Source organism: Talaromyces marneffei, chromosome 3 (genome assembly GCF_009556855.1).
Source record: "Talaromyces marneffei chromosome 3, complete sequence".
NCBI lineage: Eukaryota > Fungi > Ascomycota > Eurotiomycetes > Eurotiales > Trichocomaceae > Talaromyces > Talaromyces marneffei.
Window position 1 is genome coordinate 620,508 of NC_072350.1, and position 20,426 is coordinate 640,933.

The window sequence follows — 20,426 nt, forward strand, 5'->3', positions numbered from 1 at the left end:
CTTTCAGAATTGATTTTACTTGGATTGCGCTGTTTTGGTCACTTCGTTAGTGGTCTTGAGTATATTTGCATTTCCAAACATTTCTATAGCTATATCTATCTATGAATGAAAGGCATTAATAAGTCTCCTCAAGTCTAGATCATTTTCGTATTGTTATATCAAGTCAAATTTCTTAGTAATAAATGGAATATGTAGAGATTATGTACATCGAAGTGCTGTTCTTTCAACAAAGCAGAGAAGAGAAGTAAGAAAACGCAAAAAGCACACAGGTTGTGTTGACATCATTTGAATCATTAATTTCCAAAGAGAAGCAATGCAGTAAAGAGAGCAAAAGAAAAGCTATATCCCTGAACACCTAAAGTACAGTAGCTGGAAACCATGCTATGTGCCAATGAATAAACTCACAGCACAGAACAATTTATATCGCTTTTTCGAAAAATAAAAAAAAATGAAAAGTGGTCGGTTTATTTGGACGCATGGAAGAATATGTTCATGCTAAGACAGACCACCATGACGACTATTCCATATATTGAAAGTGCAAGACTGAGCCGTCGTAGCAAGTTCTTCTTTAATCGGCTGCCGGGAAGAATGCCGCTTGACGAGAGTATGCCGCTTCCACTCAAGAGGCCCTGCTGCTGATCGTCTCCGGAGACCTCGTCTTCAGAAATGGCGTCGTCGTTGGCCTCGTCGTCTTCTTTCATGAGTTGTTGGTGGGCTGGTGAATCCGGAGAGGAGATCTTGTAGTAGAAAAGACCTGGAAGAATGAAACTGATGCTGGTACTTCCGGTGCTGCCCACGTAGGCTAGTACAGCTTCTAGTGAAGTCACAGTCATGGCCGTAATGAAACTCAAAACGATGATTGTTGAAGTAATGGCTGCAAAGCGAAGGTCGCTCATAGGCTCAGGTCCGCCACGGTTGGCCCTTGGCAAAAGAGGGAATCTATGGGGAGAAGCATCGTTGCCACTGCTGGCTCTCGCTGGTAGCCATTTCAGCACGGCGTCTAGGGAAGCTCGGCAAGGGTGTACTTGAAGCGGGTACGAGAACATGACCAAAACGACGATTGCGGCTCGGCCGATTGTAGCGGATACTGATGCAGGATACATGCCGATAATGTTTCCACCAATGCTGTTTCCAAATGAAAGATATCCAGTAATTGCAACGAGAATATAAATCGAAGCGGCACCACCAATGCTAGCGAAAACGACGCTCGTTGTTTGAAAATGACTATTGTCGCTGATTTCGTTCAAAATTGAGAACATCTGTCACAAATTAGCGAGTCTTGCTATACAGTCTTGAAAAAATCAAGTCTCACATTCTGATGGCAGGTATATGCAAACACAATGACCGGGAAACTGCTTAGGGCAGGCGCAATTCCTGCCCATTGAATAATACGAATTGGGCCCCGGTCAGCCATCGTGTCCCCCTTGGTGAAGTGATAGACGACCAAAATGACAAGATATCCAATGGAGATCAAAGCGACAATGCTGGTATATTTTAAGGAATCGAGTCGACGAAGGAAGGAAAGGGGGATAACGATAAGCCTGTACAATCTCAAGTTAGTTCCATGTGACGACTTCCAGACTCAAAATTCGAAGGGTACTGACATAAAAGCGGTTATCCAAAAATGACGATCTGTTAAGAAATCACTCGTGGGTGCATCCCCGACGAACCCCTGCACGACTCCGGGCATGAGATCCCCAATGATGATCAAATAACTCACGCCGACTCCAAAGCATTTTATGGCAATAGCGGCGTCAAAAATCACAGAGGCGTTGGGATATGTGAGTTGTGAAAGAGCGAAAAAAGATGCGGATCCTCGATCTAGATATTGTGCGCATCTAGCTTGGAGATAAAGGCCGAATCCAGCGGCGACTCCTGACCATATCACGACGAGGACGCCGAGGGTTATTCCCATGTGTGCGATAGCGAGAGGCATAGCGAGAACGCCGGCGCCAACGACTAAAAGGCAGCAAAATCTGTTAGAAATTGTATAACGAGCCGTGGATCCAACGTTGCATTCGACTTACTCGTGTTGACTAAATTTATCACACTGCTCATCCAGCTGGCCGATCCTTGGAATGCATCTCGCTTTCCTCGCCTCCTATACAGTCCAAGTCAGGATCCAAAGCAAACCAAATATTTGAGAAATGCGTAGCTGTATACCTCCGGCCTCTGTGGGCGGCTCCTGTGGAAGCAGGCATCACTTCGCCCTCCGTCATGATTCGGTTTAGTGAATGTGCTCTGAAGAAATGCGCCAATGTCTCAACAAGCCGTCATTTGATGTCGACAACGGCATATGGAAATCAAATCACCGATTGTTGGACAATGACCAGAAGGGTTGGTATGACTGGGGGTGAAAGTGATGAAGATGGTGATGATGACTTGGGAGGCTGAGTGATGGATGTTGGCATGATTATCTGCCTTTCTTGCGACAGATAACGGTCACCCAATCACGATGTGAGGATCGCTCCTGAGTGGGGCGTTATTTGTCGAAGGAATTACTATACCACTTCAGGCAGTCATGTCTTCTTACTTTTGTTTCTCTGATTCGTATAATATTTATTGTTTGAGCTGGATGTCGTGCACTCATGTTGATTCATACTATATACTCGCTCAGGTAATTACAGGTTGGCCTTCCCCCAACCAGGTGTGGACAGCAAATCATATATCTCATTCTCAACCGCCTCCGCATTCGCGACTGTATTTCCAGCACGATTCGAAGGACCAGGATCATTGAATGGATGCACTGCTCGGACAGTCTTAGAAACCTCCAGGATCGTACCACCTTCTACCGGAAACAAAACCCCTTTCCCCTCCCTGTCCCCGATGATCTCGCTTACTTCCTCCTGCTGAACCAGGGCCAGCATGACTTCGCCGACTTCTTCAGGCGTGACCCATACATCTTGACCTTCCTTGAACATTTTGAGTTTCTCAGGGTGCTCCATCCATAGAGGTGTCTTGATCAAACCAGGTGCCACAGCCGTAACGCGGATACCGAATTCCTTGTCCAATTTGGCCAGGGATCGGACAAGACCGCTGATTGCATGTTTCGTTGCCACATATATAGGTGCTGCTGTTGATGGGTTTTGTCCAGCTATACTTGAAATATGTACGATGTGTTTGCGCTTATTGGAATTTTGGTGTTGTAGGAAATGTGAGATTGCTAGCTGAGTCACTCGAATTGGATGGGTTATGTTGATATCAAGCAGACGATATCGTCCTCCTTTCGGGTCATCGCGGCTTTCTGAGGAGCCAGGAGGCCGCCAGAAGTTACTCCAATGCTATGAGATTGATCAGCTAATATCGCCATCGTGGTCGTAGGACACACTTCTTCATAGACACCTGCGCCAGGACAAACGATATCAATCTCAGTAAACTCCTTCTCGGCAACCACAAACAGCTCCTCCAGCTGCACCCAGTCTGTGACATCTGTCTTTTGGAAAATAGCTCTGGCAGATCCCGAACGTCCGTTGAACTTATTGACCACGGCCTGTGCTTCAGGGCGAAGGCCGAGATCTGCTATCACCACATTACAGCCATTTTCCAGGAGCAGATTTGCGAATGCAAGGTTGATTCCTATTAGTGAATAAGTGAATAATCAGTAGACGGCTAATTGTACCCATGGGTACAAGGTAAGTTTACCTGAACCAGCTCCGGTGATGATGGCAGTCTTGCCCTTGACAGGTTGAGTGACCGACATGACGGGATGGGAGTCTCAGCAACAACTTCTAAGTAGCCTTCGATTAAGAGAATCTAAGAGATGTGGAATTTACACTGGAGAAAACAACCAAGTAGTAATTCTTCATTATTTATGGCTTGGCTGTGCAACCCCGCAAAAAGGACTTTGGAGCTTTAGCATGTCGGGGGAAGCTAAAGCGAACCACGGGGTAAGGCCCGAAATCAAGAGCGGCAGGTTACCCGAGGGTGGAGACAGTCTGAACTCTGACTTCATCTTGACTTTCTCCTGTGAATTGTTCTCTCTATTGCAAGCATCGTTTCAATACTAAGGAGGACTTGTAGTGCAGTCTAGAGCGGATTTCTGTTCAGCGGCACCATTCAACAGGCTGGTTGGGCTTGTCTGGCATAGGGTAACTTACCGGTACCTCCAGGACAAAAATATATTTCTTGCCTCTTCGATCTATACGGACAGTGCCGCCTTTACATGCTAGTACCATCCTGGGCCCCTTGTATAATACAAAGGTGTCACTGTCAGGCTTGAATGTAGTGGTCCATAATCAGTAGTTGGGCCTTTCCAGGACTCGTTCCATTGATACATCCTCAGCACAAGATTCAGACAGCTATGACTTCCACACCGATCGACGGACTTCAGTGATCTTGCCCATGGTACCCTCTGCTTCTAGTCAATAGGGGCAGCGGATGGATTGACTACCTAATACGGAATCAACATTGAAGTCGGCTGTTCGGAAAAAACGTAAAGTTGCATTAAATGCACTCGCCGTAGCATGAAGGACTTCAAAGTGCTTCATGTCTAGGACATTTCCTTTTTAAAAATTAACATCTAAGATAATCCAGTCACTGTCAAATAGACTACCAGTGTACCCAGTCGTATCGTATCGGTAGATGAAAAGTCGATCAAGGATTGAAGAGGAATCAAGTAAATTGGCTAGTGTTACCCTTAGGGTTGGGGTAGTAGGTATATATGACATCGGAGCTAGTGCAAGCAAGCCGACCGACCCACAGCTGGAAGTGGCCAGCCAATTTCCAAACAGCTCCATTCCGTCTGATCAACAACACGCCAACCTCTGGATCTTTCTCGCATGCTCGCATCACGAGAAGATCATCATGTGGTTCAAGACGGCGATCGTGCTTCTCGCCGCTTGCGCCCTTCCATCGTCGGCCGTCTTCGTTGATGAGGTTGACTATCTCGATTTCCATCATGCCCTCCTTGGAACCCCGTCCCCACAATCGACTTTCTTCCACCAGCCCTCATCGTCATCAAACGCATCGTTATTATATACTTTATCTGAGAAATCGATTATAGGAGCTGTTAATCCCAGGGATGGAGCAATTGTGTGGAGACAGGACTTGACGCAGCTGGGTTCGACACAGAGCGTTGAGAGCTTTCTCCGTGCTAGCAACGGAGAAGCTACAGTTGTCAGTGCGATTGGTGAGAAAGTCGCCGCTTGGGGTGCATCAAATGGAAAGTTACATTGGGAAAGGAAAATATCAGGTGGAGTTGTGAAGGACCTGGAATTGCTAGAGCTGGAAGATGGGCGCACGAACAACCATGCGCGGGACGTAATTGTTCTATCTGAGGGTAAAGGAGGACTTGTTCAGAGACTCGACGCGACGACCGGAACAGTCAAGTGGGAGTTTAAGGATGAAAGGTGAATATCAACTGCGCACATGGATCATGCAATGCTGACAGAAAGTAGCGGCGATGTGCCATTTCAGGTATCCTCCTCAGCGACGGAAGTCTTCTACATCTCTCTACAGTCTGCTCTTCTCAAAGGCTACAAGATCAAAGTAACCACCTTGGATACGCAAACAGGAAAGCAGAAAAGCCAGCTCACACTTGCTTCCGAAAATGACGTGTCTGGACCCGAATCCGTTCTCCTAGTCGGCTCGAACACCGCTTCACCTTTTATTGCATGGGCCGACAAGTCTAACAAAACATTGAAAGTCAACATCATCGGCTCAAAGAATGTCATCAATCTTGAGATTGAGAACACGAGTAACGAAGAGATTCGCGGAATCAAGATCTACGGACCGACTGGTCTTAACTGTCTCCCACACTTCTTGGTCGCCTGCGAAACGGACTCGTCGTCGTGGGCCGAGGTCTACCATATCGACCTTCAGACTTTTTCAATCTCGCAAGCCTATCGACTTCCACGCATCTCAGGAAAGTCTGTTTTCTCTGCAAGCCACAGAGCCGGAAACGTCTTCTTTACTCGGATCACTGAAACAGAAATCTCTGTTTATTCGTCAACCTCTCATGGAATTCTTGGCCGATGGCCGTTCACAAAGAGTGGACACGGAAGTCCAATCAGCGCTATAGCAGAGGTCATCAATAAAGGTGACTCGGCAGCTGTACGTTTTGCTTATGTTTTGGACTCAGGAGATTGGCAATTGAACCGAAATGGCGGAAATGAATGGACTCGACACGAATCGCTTTCGGGTGCTGTTGCTGCTGCATGGGTTGAACCCAATATCAGCGAGGACCTTGTTCACGAGCTCGAACTGGAAGGTCACGAAGATGTCTTGAGTGCCTATATTCACCGAGTGAAGCGCCACGTTAGAGATCTCGAACACCTGCCTGCATACCTTCAAGAGCTACCACAGCGTATCTTTTCCAGCTTTTTGGCTGCCGAGGCTACTAACTTGGATAGTTTTGGGCTGAGGAAATTGGTTATTATGGCTACTGAGAAAGGAAGAGCCATCGCCGTCGACACTGGAAACCACGGCGCCGTGGTCTGGAATGTTAAAGTCGTCGACACTCCCGACTGGAAGGTCAAAGCTATCAAGTCTGACTTGGGCACTGTTACTATTTATGTCGAGGACGGAAGTACTGTCTCTCTCAATGTGACATCTGGCAGTATCGTCTCCCAGAAGCCTTCTGGCGCACTTGTTCGTTCTGTCGCTGTTGTTCCCACCGAGGCAGGCATAAACGCTGTGGCCGTTCCTATCGCAGAGGATGGAACGCCTCTTCAATCACTTCAAGAGGCAGGATATTTAGTGACTTTGAGCGAAGACGGTCGTGTCCTTGGATGGGATCTATCGAATAACAAAGTTCCTGTCTGGCAATTCCTGCCACCTGCAGGAGAGCGAGTCATCTCGGCAACATCTCGACCAGCTCACGACCCCGTTGCATCTATTGGCAAAGTTCTTGGAGATCGCTCAGTTCTTTACAAATACCTCAACCAAAATCTTGCTCTTATAACCTCCATTGGCCCGAACATAGCGACTTTTTATCTGCTGGATTCAGTCTCAGGCCAAGTCCTTCACTCAAGCACGCATACAGGTGTAGACGTCACTCAACCTATCACATCGATCATTTCAGAGAACTGGTTCGCCTACTCACTCTGGGCTGATTTGAGTAATGAATCTGAATCCAAGGGCTATCAGCTCATCGTCTCTGAACTCTACGAATCTCCTCTCCCCAACGATCGTGGCCCACTAGGCGCAGCAGCAAACTACTCCAGTCTCGATGGAACCGATACGTACCCCAAACCCTACGTCGTGTCTCAGGCATTCATCATCCCTGAACCCATCTCCCATCTTGCCGTCACCCAAACCCGCCAGGGAATTACAATCCGTCAACTCCTCTGTACCCTTCCCGAATCCAACGCCATCGTCGGCATCCCACACCACGTCCTCGACCCACGTCGACCAGTCGGCCGTGACCCAACGCCCGCCGAAGTCGAAGAAGGTCTTTTCAAATACTCCCCCAACCTCGAATTCGATGGTCGTTGGTACATAACCCATTCCCGCGACGTGGCCGGTATCCGCGCCGTCATTGTTTCGCCCACTCTACTGGAAAGTACAGGCTTGGTGTTTGCCTTTGGAGGCGATGTGTTTGGTAGCAGGGTTGCGCCCAGTCAGGCTTTTGATATTTTGGGTAGAAGTTTTGCCAAATTGCAGCTTTTGGGGACGGTGGTTGCCCTTGCTGTTGGTGTGTGGTTTTTGGCTCCGATAGTAAGTCTTCAACATCTCAAATTTTCTCTTGATCATGACTAATAACTGCTGTATAGGCTCGGAGAAAGCAAATTAACCTACTTTGGAAGAGGTAGTGTGTTGTATAAAGTTACTTTATATTTCTTTTGGTCTTTTAGATAATGATGTGTAGATTAATTCAATGATGAATTCCTGTTATCAACATAACTCCTAACTACCAATGTAAAAACATATCCATGTAGAAAGCAATACGAAACATGTAAGCACGACAATGACTGTGATCCTGGGGTTCATGACGGGAATTCAAAATGAGATGCAAAATCTAGTAATCAATCTGTATTCCGTATCCATCCAGTATCTAAGGAACTACGTCACAAACTTGCATCATGAAATGAAGTCAGGAGTAGCACAATGGACCGTGCCGGCACCGGCCCAGAAATAATGGGAAGCCGTAGACATACAATGACTAAAGTAATGTCACAGCTATGTTAACACCGGCTAATCACTCCACATCAGATTTACGCGACCATGGCATCCTTGATGTGGCTGTAGATGGCACCGAGTTCCCCATTAACGACCTCCTGGGCCTTGATGATCAATTCGTCGACTTGGTCGCTAACAGTCTTGATCTTGTAACCACCTTGGGCAACGATCTCGGTGTAGTTGGCTGAACCACCACCGTTCCAGGCGAGGATCTAGAACAGAATTGTTAGTTAATGGGTCATCGAAAAGACAATCAGAGTCAACTTACATTAGTGGTGTCAGAGGGAACATCAGTAAGAGCACCCTGAGTACCAATAGCAATGAGGTTCTCCTTCATCTTCTTAGGAGTAATCTCGGCAACAGCGAAGGCGGAGTCGCTGGCAGGCTGGAGAGAGAGGAAGTAGGCCAAAAGACCAGCAACGTGAGGAGAGGCCATCGAGGTACCAGAGATGGTGTTGACGGCGTACTTGCTACCAATCCAGGTAGACAGAATGTTAAGACCAGGGGCAAAGATATCGTTGCACTTGCCGTAGTTGGAAAAGTAGGCTCGCTCATCGGCCAAGGTAGAGGCACCGACGGTGACGGCCTTCTCGGCAGCGGCAGGGGAGTAGTTGCATGAGTCCGCGTTGTCGTTGCCAGCAGCGACAGCAAAGTGGATACCAGCATCAACTGCAGCATTGACAGCCTTGTCAAGGGTGACGGACTTGCCACCACCGAGACTCATGTTAGCAGCGCTACCCTTGAAGCCCTTGGCTTTTCCAGCCTTGGCGTCCTTGACCTTCTTGATGTGCTGAGTAGCAGCCCATTCGACACCCTGAACGACATCGGACATGGTACCAGAACCGTTAGACTTCAGGACCTTGACAGCGTAGACATTGGCCTTCTTGGCAACACCGTACTTCTTGCCAGCAATGGTACCAGAGCAATGAGTACCGTGACCATTGCCATCAACGTCCTCATCACCAGTAGGGATGGTCTTGCCCCAGGAAGCACGACCCTCGAAGTCGACGTGGTCGACATTGGTGCCGGTGTCAATGACATAAACATCAACACCTTCGCCACCATCGGCAGCATATAAATACTTGTTGAAGCTTCCGAAGCTCAAGCTCTCTCGGTGAGAGATACGAGCCAAACCCCATGGGGCGTTCTTCTCGAGGGCGGGATCTTCCATGGTGTGGACAAGAGAGTCCTTCTCGATGTAATCAACCTGTGAGAGGGAGAAACGTATTAGCCATTGTTGACGTGCTGATAGCACCAAGAGCAACTCACATCAGGGTGTCGGCGAATAGCCTCAATAACATTCTCCTCGAAGTGTCCTGAGTAACCAAGGAAGCTACCGGCAATGTTAAAAGTATGTTTGAGACCAGCAAAGGGATCGTAAGCGAATGGGAATTGAGACCGCTTTCGGAGCTCGTTGTGTTGGCTGTGAATATCTTGCACCCAGTTATGATGGGCAGCAGCAGAAGCTGAGTCTACATGGTCCTTGAAGACAATGATGTATGAATCTGGGACCTCAACGGCGTTGGATGAAGAGAGAATGGGAGCTGCATCGTTGTGGATGGTGCTCGGCATAACCGGTGACGCAACCGTCAACAACGGCAGCAGCGAAAGGCTGATAACGCCCTTCATGATGACTGACTGGAAAATGAAATGATTCCAAAGAGCGTGATACTGGAAAGAAAGACAGTTGACGACAGGTATATAGATGAGGAAATGGAAGAATGGATGGATGGCTGGGTGGATGAATAGGTGTGTTGAGTGTAGGAAGGAAGGGAGGAGGAGAGTTGGAGAGGGATGGAGATAAGTAGTCGGTCGGAGACAGCAGCAAGAGGGGACAGACCACTTGGGGCGATGATTCAAGCCGGGCAACAGATAACGTGAGCAGCGTCAGCCTGGGAAGCAGGCTGGCTGGCGGCGCTAGGCTGAAACAGGAGCGCACTGTGGAGAAGGCTGCGAGGGACACGCTGTCATTGGCTGGCAGAGGGCGGCTGTGACCAAACGTGACTCAACCCCGTCTCAAGCAGGCCAATCCCGCCTGCTGCTCCACCAATGACGACCGCTGATTGAGGCGGCGAGGTCATGTGACGCGATAACTGCCCATGGATTGCTCGAAGTGTATTTATTGTTCCTTTTGTTGATCTAGCATCCATCATATTGACAAATCTTACTTGAGCGTGCTTATAGATTATATCAATGGTGTGAATTGCCCACGGAACAAGTTGATAAGCGATTGCGCTAGATAGGGAAGCTGATTTCCCAAATTGGAACAGCGCCAGGCTGCCTTCAGGCTCAAGAGTCAAGACTCACACTACCATTCAGAAATATCCATTAATGGAATTCTGGGTATGCATTGTCAAAGAAAGACAACCCTACTTTAAGTGAATCATTCATACCGACCCTCCACATGACGTTGATAGCGATAAAGCAGAGTTCATCTGACTTATCTCGCGATACGCTGTTATCGTCGATACTACGATTACGTAGCCAATCTCTTCTGTAACGTCCTCGGTGGACCCGTGCCAACAGTCGGATGGGGTAATACGTAGTGTGTTCACTGCACCATAAGAAAATAAACTACACATATATTTTACAGCCCCGTTCTCGGCCTACGGCTTGCCATACTCGTAGTCTATAGAATTCATCTACGTATGTAGTACTCCATAGATTAAGAGTTTTTAATACCTGCTCCCCTATACGTGGTACGTCTTCGAAGTTGTTTGCGAGTGAGACGGACACGGAATACTCCGTAGTGCAAACGTCTTACCTAGTACGTATACGGTACGAGTACGGCATGCTAGAGTGGAACCCCATCGAACGAGCCAACAGCCTCAACATTGCCTCGCTGCCTACCCATTGAATCGATTTTATCAACCTTGGTCATCACAGTAGATTCTAACATACCTCCATCTGGATTCTACATATCCCAATATTGGGATACAGTTAGATCTTCATCTCTTCTCAGTGCTCGTGTGCCTCCCATCTGCTGACCAGTGGTGGAGCAAATTCCTGGGTGATCGTCACAAGGACGGGGGAGGCTGGAGCCGATATGCGGATTGCGGACAGGTAAGATCCGGCCAATCAGAAGCTTGTGTTGCAGCAATCTCAGCTAGATCTTATCGTCTTATCGCTCCGACATTTTGGCCAATCATATATTGTCTCCCGATTGTAGTCACGTGATTCTCCGGGGCTGTCTCGGGGGCCCACCATCCAGCTGTCAGCACCTGCGTCAGAGAGGCCTGAGTGTGGCTAGGCTCGGACATTTGCACACACTGTCAGATTTTGATGTATGTTGGTGTGACTTGCGATGCACTTGATACAACCACTCTAGAATCAGGAACTCTATATCTCATCAACGGTAGGGGAGCTTGACCCGCCTTCGAAACACTAGGCGGCCCAGGACCCACCTGCCTCGCGACAGGCCTGTATTCTCCAATGACCTGAGAAACATCAAGATCAAAATCAAAACAACCACGCTCCTCCATGCTTGCTTACGCTTCTGTGGAACCTGTGCAAGTCAAGTGCCTTTGGCATATTTTCTGAATGATTTGAACGGTAGAAGGAAGAGGGAGGATCGTGGAGGTTTGCGCGCCACCATGGACGGCTCCCCAGCCCCGGCTGAACAGTGTTCCTCGCCTGCGTCACTATCTACCTCGCTCGAGCAAGTAGTCGCCGATCTGACACCCATCCTCCGATCCATAGAAGTGATAATCCACCGCCGGCCGTTTGATATCGACTGTGTTGTGAAGTCGACGGAAAGTACCTTGACGCTCCGTCACTCGTTAATTGATGCCGCCAAGCCCCGTGAAGCGAAAGACGCTTTTCGAAAACTGGGTGGCTTCCAGACATTGCTAGGCCTGGTTCGCCAATTAGCAGAATTATACAACCCGAAGAAGCTGCCGAATGATGATAGGAAGACTCTTTTGACGCTTCTGAAAGATGTGTTGGCTGTGCTGTCGGAGTGTTTACGAGACCACACTGGGAATCGACGCTATTTTGCCAAGAAGATTGAGTGTGACAAGGCGTGGTCGGTCGAGGAGTCACTGAAACTGTTCATTGAAGACTCCGATGGAGAACAATTGCCTGATAACGATGTCGACCAATTGTATGGCGGGCTGCTTGCCGCTGCTCTATGCCAGGAGACTACGGCCGAGATTTTCACGACCCTGAGGACCAAATATATATCAGATCAGCTTGCGCCAACTGCGTCCAGCGTCCGCCTAGATCTTGACAAATCACTCAGCTCTACGGAGACGGTTGAATTGCACGAGTTTATAGGGCCATTCTTGCGCACGTGGCTCCTTCAGACATCCCATTCTACCCAGTACCCCATTCAGAGACTGGCCATTCCAGCATGTCTCTGTAAACTAGCCTCTAACTCACAAAGAAATGTCATTGCTATCCATGCAACAGGCATCTTGTCAACGATTGTACGATCCATTTTTGGCAATGGTTTGTCCGATGACGAAAAAACGTTGTACAGAGAACTAGGGAATCTCCTTTGCACAGAAGGGATGTCGAACCTTGATGATGTTATATATCTCTATAGACAAGCATGTGGCTCTCTTGAAGCTTCCAAGTTTCTTCTTCGTGCCATGCAATCTTCCAAAGGCCCGCCCTGTATCCAGTTTGACATGACCTCCCATGGATACTCATCCATTGAGCTATCTACTCTAGGTCGACCATTTCCCCCCGTATCCTCTTCGGGATATACATTATCGATATGGGCCCGGTTCGACAATTTCGACCCGCAGTCACATACTACAATATTCGGTGCATTCGACTCTAGACAAGCTTGTTTCGTGCTTGCTTACTTAGAAAGGGATACACGCCACTTCATACTGCAAACCTCTATCAATGGACCACGACCTAGTGTCCGCTTCAAGTCAGTCGCCTTCAAACAAGGCCAATGGTACCACATATGTGTCATTCATCGAAAAGCACGATCAATCACTCCTTCTCGAGCCTCGCTTTTTGTTGATGGCGAGTTTGTTGAGCAACTGAAGATCGATTATCCAAGTGTGCCCGTTGCGCGACCCACAGCAAAGTATCCCCGAGTCCAGGCGTTCCTGGGGACACCTCAAGATCTCGCTGTCAGGATAGGAAAGGGAGTGTGCACAACGAAATGGTCTGTCGCCAATGCAATTCTTTCTGAAGAAACATTCAGTGATGACTTGGTCTCGGTCTTCTATCATCTCGGACCAAGGTATCATGGTAACTATCAAGATTGTTTGGGATCATTCCAGACCTACAAAGCATCCGCAGCGCTCAACTTACGAAATGAGAGCCTTCATCCTGGAAAAGAAGAACAATCTGATATTGTAACTGCGATTCGACAAAAGGCTAGCACTCTTGTTCACGAGACTGCTTTTTTACTCAACATATCGCCTACTACAGTCTTGGACGACTATGATAGTAATAATGTCAACGAGTCACAGCTTATCAAATTATTGTCGAGGCAAGCCGCAAAAAGTTTGTGTCAGGCAATCAACGCAGGGGGCAATGCTATTGCGATTAACGGGGCTATTCCGGCAATAAACGATGCTCTTACGAATCCAAGTGGAATGGCAATACTTGCTGGCGATCCTGTTGTCTCGGTGCCTCAATCCCTGGACGATGCTAGCTGGAGAATTGGTGGTTGTGCAATAGTGAACCTAAATATGCTTCATGCTGCTAAATGTCCGGAAAGTACAATCCTCGCTGTTGAAATTTTATTTGAAGCTATCCAGGGAAATTGGAGGAATAGCGAAGCGATGGAAAGGGACAATGGTTATGGTATACTAGCATTATTACTTCGTGAGAAATTAGGGTTCCCACAGATTGCCCAATCTGGCGGTTCCAAAACGTCAACGGTATGCTCGGACAATCGAGAAAGGTCATCGCTGGCGATTGAGCTCCTTCGTCAAATCCTGTCTTTTGTTGGGTACAACTTCGAAGACCCAACTAAATCTATCATAACGAATCCCCTGGCGTATCGTGTTCTATTAGTGGACCTTGATATTTGGCGTTATGGGGAGCCTTCTCTTCTCCAAATGTACTACTCTCAATTCAGCACCTTCGCCACAGAAAGCCAACATCGTCGCTTCAATGCGAAACGGTTATCTCGTATGCGTGAGTTTTCGCTTCTACTACTGCTTAACAATCAAGCTTATCAATATTCTCGTTCTAGGGGTGAACAAAAGGTTTTTGGATGCCTTGAAAGGCGAAGATTTCACTGAAGAAACCTTGAGCCTATTTATACCAGCCTTCCGGTCTCTGTTCGAAAGTTGTATATCTGCGGAACTGTTACGGTCACTATCTCTTTACATTACTTTCGCCCTGCATGAGGAGAAAGTTCCAAGTCTTCATAAAAAGAAGAGCATGCGTTTCAATTCCCGTTCCCGCCAACTCTCTTCTGCGTCAGATTCAAGCCCGAAGAAAGCCATGCCAAAGAAACAGATTGGCCTGGAACTTCTTCGCATGTATACCGAGTATCTCTGCACACAGGGTGACTTCATCAACATAAAGAGATTTGCACGGGCTGTAACAAATAAAGTGAGTCCTAAGAACCTTGATCATTACATGGTTAGCACTAACTGAACGCTAAAGTGGCTTCTCTATCTGATGTGTGAAGACGCACCAGAGGCGGTGACAATGGCGACTAAGATTCTCGCTCGACTTATAGTTGTTCACGGTGGCAGCTACAGTAAGAAGCTTGCCGACAAGACGGGTGGGTATGTTATCATGAAAAATCGACTCAAGAGATGGTGGAACGTTTTCTCCCTGTGGCCTATCTGCTTTTCTATCCTTTTTGGGCTGGATGTGGCAGAAGTAGATATCGATGACTTGACCGATCTATCGTCGCTGCTAGACGTGCTTGTTTACAAGAAACGGCTCGACGTTGCTTTTCCCGAAGTCCTTCCAGTTATCACTGAAATGCTGAGAAACGGCCTGGACGATTCAATGTTTGACAACGCGTCGGCCAGAGGTCGGGCAGTGGTATCGAATGTCCTTACTTTCCTGTCCAACGTTCACTTGAAGTCCCCTGGGTTCCGAGAATTTGCCGCAAATTCAACATACGTCCAAAGATTGCTTTCTGCTTTGTTTCCTATGACAGGTTCGAGAACAGTCAATGCCGAGGTTGAGCTTCATTACAGAGAAGATGTTTCTAATACTGAACGTAGCGCTGGAAAGACTTACCGGAGTGTAACAGCCCTGCCAGTGCTACGTACATCAAGAGCCACTCCCTCAGAGTCTTCATCAGAAACCCACGGTTCTTTGCGACGCTCTTCGTCTTTTGTTCTCATATCATCGGACAGATCACAACATACGGCTTCATCAGCACATCTGCACCGAGCTTCTATTGGAAACATTGATAAAGACGTCTCTTATGAAAACGACGAACTAGTTCTGGAAACTCGATCTGTTACTCTTAAAACTTTTGTCTCGCAGGTTACGGATCGCAAAGACTTCACTGGTCTCGGCTTATTTTTGAAAACACCCCCGAGCAACTTAGAACATCAGGCTTATTTTCTGTCTTGGCTTCTTCAGGGAACCATTTCAGAATTGCAGGCCACATTTTCGGCCAACGAGAAGTTACTACAAGAGCCACGTATTCTCACAAATTTCTCACGGTTTTTAACACATGTGGGAGAATCCCTATTTGAGGGTTGGTTTTTGAACGGCAGCAGTCAAACGCTGGATCTTGCCGGCTTCGTGCTTGAGTATCTCTCTCGTCCTGAGATAGCTTCATTGAAGATTGTACGCCTTTGCAGCCAAGCTATCACTACCATTAGATCCGTGCTTTTTAAAATTATCCTATTAGAATTGTCAGAGCAGGACGACAATGACTCGCTGAGCTTCATGAACCGCCTCGGTTATTGGCAGACCATTATCCTCGCTGCTGGAGAGCCAGAAGCCGAATACCTGAAACTATTCTTTTACCAGCTTTATATCAAGTCGGTCTCCGAGAAGCATGAGGTCCGCTTAGCTGCTGCCACCTTATGGCGGATAATTCTTGTCCAAAAGCCTCATGAAATGGCCTCCATACTGAGCCATGCTCCACTATCTCTACAACGTCGACTGACTGGTGGGTTTGAAGAATTAGCTGGAATGGATGACGCAGCTTTCTTGAATTGGATCGACGATGAACGTGAGGATTTGGATGCCTTCTTCTTCGGTAGTCTTTCCAAATTCTGGGATGCTTTTGTCCAAGAGGAAAACAACAGGACTCAAGAGTCGAGCCGTACTCGCTTAGCCAAGCGGAAAGACAGGCTGAAACAATGGGTTCACGAGGAGAACTTTGCCGAGGACATTACTCGCAAACACAATACTACGTTTGACCACTGGACTTCTAACATCTTCGCATCAGAATTTCTGAAGCATCAGAGGCTTCTACAAGACCAGCATGACAATTTTACATTCATGTGGTCACTCTTTTCTCGCCTCTCTGAAGACTTATATCGCTTTGGCGGTGTTTTGGAAAAGGACGGCGAGAAGCGGTGGCGTCTTGATCAGACCGAAGGACGTAGTCGAATGAGACTTCGTGTTATCCCTGATGGCTCGGACGAGCGACAGGACTACCAGCCGAAGCGAAAATCCTCTGAACCACCGGTTATGAAAATAACTACCCAGCTGCAGCAGACGACAATTTCGGAGCCACTTGATAATACTGCCACTACGTCCGTCTTTGTTGGGGGCGCGGGAGAAGGTGAAGGTGAAGGCGAAGGTGACGGTGATGGTGAAGATAAATCTACTCTTGAAGAAAGCTTTGAAATGGTCGATGACCCTAGGGTGGATATTGATGAATACGAGGACAAGAACAGAAAAGTATTGCGAAGTCTCCAGCGGGGCGATCAAGTCCAGAGTGTCTGCAACATGTCTTGCATTATCGGACTAGAGGCATGTGAAAGTCTCTTGATTATAGGCAAAAATGCCGTGTACATTCTAGACAACTATTTCCAACGCGCCGATGGGGAGATCGTGAATGTCTGGCAAGCTCCTATCGAAGAAAGGGATCCGTTTGTGCGTATGATCTCCGGACGCGAATCCAACGAACGAAAGTCTCGCGAACACGAAGTGAGGAGCTGGAAATGGCAGGATCTTATCAGTGTCTCTAAGCGACGCTTTTTATTTCGAGATGTCGCCCTTGAAATGTTCTTCACGGATGGCCGTAGCTACCTACTGACCTTGATATCATCTAGAGCAAGAGACGAGCTGTATAGCCAGCTTTGTGCACACTCCCCACAATTTGGTGGGAATATAAATGTGACTCGGCCAGAAGATATCTGGAGATTCGAGATGTTGAGAGTACAAGATGACGCGCCACAGTCTTTGGGGTCGAAATTCGCCAGCGTCTTTGGGCAAGCTTCCATGAATCCGGCTACTCGTAAATGGCTCAAGGGAGAGATGTCTAATTTCCACTACCTGATGCTTATCAATACTTTGGCCGGTCGAACATTCAATGACCTGACTCAATACCCTGTCTTCCCGTGGGTTATTGCCGATTATACAAGTGACGAGTTGGATCTGGGTAACATGAAAAGTTTCCGTGATTTGTCCAAGCCAATGGGATGCCAAACCCCGACGAGAGAGGCAGAATTTCGCGAGCGGTACAAATCTTTTGCAGAAATGGGCGACGAGAACGCTCCAGCCTTCCACTATGGAACACATTATTCTTCTGCAATGATAGTCAGCTCATATCTTATTCGATTACAGCCATTTGTCAAGTCCTATCTGCTTTTACAAGGCGGCACATTCGATCACGCAGATCGGCTCTTTTACTCGATTGGTAAAGCGTGGGAATCTGCTTCGCGAGGAAATCTGTCAGATGTTCGTGAACTCACTCCAGAGTTCTTCTATCTCCCAGAATTTTTGGTGAACTCCAACAAGTACGACTTCGGACTTCGACAAAACGTGACCAAAGCTATTGATTCGGTGGAGCTGCCCCCGTGGGCAAAGGGTGATCCCAAGATCTTCATTGCTAAGCATCGAGAAGCACTAGAAAGTCCTTACGTGACGGAACACCTTCACGAATGGATCGACCTTGTCTTTGGTTTCAAGCAGAAGGGAGAAGCAGCCATCGAGTCAGCTAATGTCTTTCATCATCTTTCTTATCAGGGTGCAAAAGATCTGGACAATATTGAGGATCCGGTGGAAAGACTAGCCACGATTGGCATTATCCATAATTTCGGACAAACGCCGCATCAGGTCTTCCAACGACCTCACCCTCGTCGAGACGATCTTAGTCGAAGAGAGGGCCGTCTTGACATGCTGGCTGAGTCATTGACGAGAGTTCCTCTTTCTCTACTGGGTAAGAACATCTGAGCAATGTGTGGGAAGGAAGGATACCTGCTAAGTACTGCTTTCCAGATATTCAAGAACGAGTGTCGTCTTTGTCAATGAAGAGCGAACGTTTATTGTGTAGTCCCGCATTTCGACTAAACGTACCCCCGAACTTTGACAAGTTTCTAGAATGGGGATATTCAGATAGTAGTGTTCGGTTTTATGCGGCTGATAGCAAAAAGGTGGGTCCCTGCAGATGCCTTGGACATCGAACATGAGCTATACTGACGAGACGTGATAGATTCTGGGCCGCTTTGAGCATCTGCATATTGGGCAGCTATCGTGTGTTCTTTTTGCGGACTCGCAGACTCTAATTACAGCAGGTTGCGATTGCACTGTTTCTATATGGTTATTCGGTACAAACAGCAAGATGATGGAATTACAACCTCTAGCTTGTCTCTATGGACATAGAACCTCTGTCTCTGTACTAGCTACATCCAGGTCGTTCAGCACTCTTTTATCTGCATCTACGGACGGCCAGATCATATTGTGGGACCTGAATCGGCGATGTTTTGTGCGGGAACTCCCTGCTGAAGGTCCAGTAGAGGTATGCAATTGATCTCGTGGGGTTGCTTTTGTCATCCAGCAATTTAAGCTAACATTTACTAGTGTGCTCGTATCAACGATAGAACCGGAACTATCATGATCTGTCGAGGAGGCCGCATTACTTTGTACTCGTTGAATGGTGCTCTTCTGGTAGATCAAGTGATATGTGAGGCTGAAGATGACTACATCATCTCTTGTGCCTTCTATGAAGGAGAGAGTAATGAGTGGCTGGAGAGAGAACTTCTCTTCACAGGTCATAAGAGAGGCATGGTCAATGTGTGTTTGAAGTATAACAGCTATGATATGATTGTCCCTTGCTGATCCTTGAAATAGGTCTGGAGCAAAGTGATCAGAAACGGACGATTCGACCTGGAGCTGATACGCCAGCTCCATCACGTGGACCAGCATAAAGATTCCGGTGTCAACGTCTCTGCTGGGATTAGCTGCATTCTTCCGCTGCCACATAGCGTATATACAGGGGACGAGGCTGGGCGTGTTGTAAGTTACTCTATTTCTCTTGGGAGTTTGGGTCTTTACTGATAAACGAAATAGTACGAATGGGACTGCATTCAACGACGCTCGTGAGGAGAATAGACATCTGTATGCGAAAAAGTTATGACTCGTTTGAAGGAACTCTGGTTTGCAGCATGCACTCGTCTTACCATACATTTAGATTAGATACATTGTATTTTAAAACGGCGGCACATTTGTTTTTAACGGTTCTTCTTGATGACTTATGATGATACAGCCTTATCATGGCATGATTATGGGATGATGTGTGTATATATATATATATATATGAGTCTAAGGTTACCGAGCCCGAATTATCGCCATGCTCTAGTCCCACTAGGAAGTACGTACTGAAATTAACCGGATAACTATCGATCTACGTATATAGCCGGAGGCCCGGAGGTCGGGATCCCCATGTAAATCCAGGCCCCAAGTATTACATAAAGTTCTAGATGCTTATGAGACTCTTACTAACTGCGTTTTGTTGCCCGGTGACGCGAATCACGGCTATTGTGAAATATAGTCGTTGAAGCCCATTCCGACTCCGTGTGAATTTATTTACTCATCGCAAAACTCAGCAGTCCAGGTGATCACGAATTGATCCATGATTTGATTCAGAATTTGTGCTCCATCGGAGCACAGTGCGCCGGGCGTGAGTAATGGGTTTATTTCATTTTTTTCTGTATAGATCTCCTCTTCCGCGGAGACCCGGAGTGAGTATGAATAACTACATTTTATGAATAAACACCATAGAGAATCGCGTGTTGCGGCAAAAACAGGAACGTACCTGAGCAACTAAGCAATTAGAAACTAAAACATGGAATAGCAAGGGGGGAAAAGTGGAAATAATCCTCATGCGCAGTGAGTTTGTTGGTAAAGCAAAGAAAATACTAGAGCGTCATAGCTGCCCCACGTTCTTCCCTCCGGTCTGT

The 20,426-nt window shown here is 47.3% G+C and overlaps 5 protein-coding genes across 5 annotated transcripts; 2 read left to right on the forward strand and 3 right to left on the reverse strand.

Moving 5' to 3' along the window:
* Nucleotides 1-464: 464 nt before the first annotated feature.
* EYB26_003979 (uncharacterized protein) lies at nucleotides 465-2,219 on the reverse strand (the record flags this gene model as incomplete). Its single annotated transcript, XM_054263273.1, has 5 exons — nucleotides 465-1,259; nucleotides 1,313-1,541; nucleotides 1,605-1,959; nucleotides 2,028-2,101; nucleotides 2,164-2,219. 5 exons carry the CDS (start codon nucleotides 2,217-2,219, stop codon nucleotides 465-467), a joined length of 1,509 nt encoding a protein of 502 aa, XP_054119248.1.
* Nucleotides 2,220-2,621: 402 nt separating this feature from the next.
* On the reverse strand, nucleotides 2,622-3,700 carry EYB26_003980 (uncharacterized protein; the record flags this gene model as incomplete). The annotated part of the gene is made up of 3 exons (XM_054263274.1): nucleotides 2,622-3,281; nucleotides 3,329-3,576; nucleotides 3,643-3,700. The coding sequence occupies 3 exons, from the start codon at nucleotides 3,698-3,700 to the stop codon at nucleotides 2,622-2,624; spliced, it is 966 nt and encodes a 321-aa protein (XP_054119249.1).
* A 1,103-nt stretch (nucleotides 3,701-4,803) lies between these two features.
* On the forward strand, nucleotides 4,804-7,751 carry EYB26_003981 (uncharacterized protein; the record flags this gene model as incomplete). The annotated part of the gene is made up of 3 exons (XM_054263275.1): nucleotides 4,804-5,348; nucleotides 5,397-7,656; nucleotides 7,713-7,751. 3 exons carry the CDS (start codon nucleotides 4,804-4,806, stop codon nucleotides 7,749-7,751), a joined length of 2,844 nt encoding a protein of 947 aa, XP_054119250.1.
* Nucleotides 7,752-8,153: 402 nt separating this feature from the next.
* On the reverse strand, nucleotides 8,154-9,747 carry EYB26_003982 (uncharacterized protein; the record flags this gene model as incomplete). Its single annotated transcript, XM_054263276.1, has 3 exons — nucleotides 8,154-8,330; nucleotides 8,387-9,325; nucleotides 9,388-9,747. 3 exons carry the CDS (start codon nucleotides 9,745-9,747, stop codon nucleotides 8,154-8,156), a joined length of 1,476 nt encoding a protein of 491 aa, XP_054119251.1.
* Nucleotides 9,748-11,711: 1,964 nt separating this feature from the next.
* Nucleotides 11,712-19,569, forward strand: EYB26_003983 (uncharacterized protein; the record flags this gene model as incomplete). The annotated part of the gene is made up of 8 exons (XM_054263277.1): nucleotides 11,712-14,226; nucleotides 14,285-14,649; nucleotides 14,704-18,406; nucleotides 18,466-18,620; nucleotides 18,680-18,985; nucleotides 19,048-19,260; nucleotides 19,318-19,482; nucleotides 19,537-19,569. The coding sequence occupies 8 exons, from the start codon at nucleotides 11,712-11,714 to the stop codon at nucleotides 19,567-19,569; spliced, it is 7,455 nt and encodes a 2,484-aa protein (XP_054119252.1).
* Between the last annotated feature and the right edge of the window lie 857 nt (nucleotides 19,570-20,426).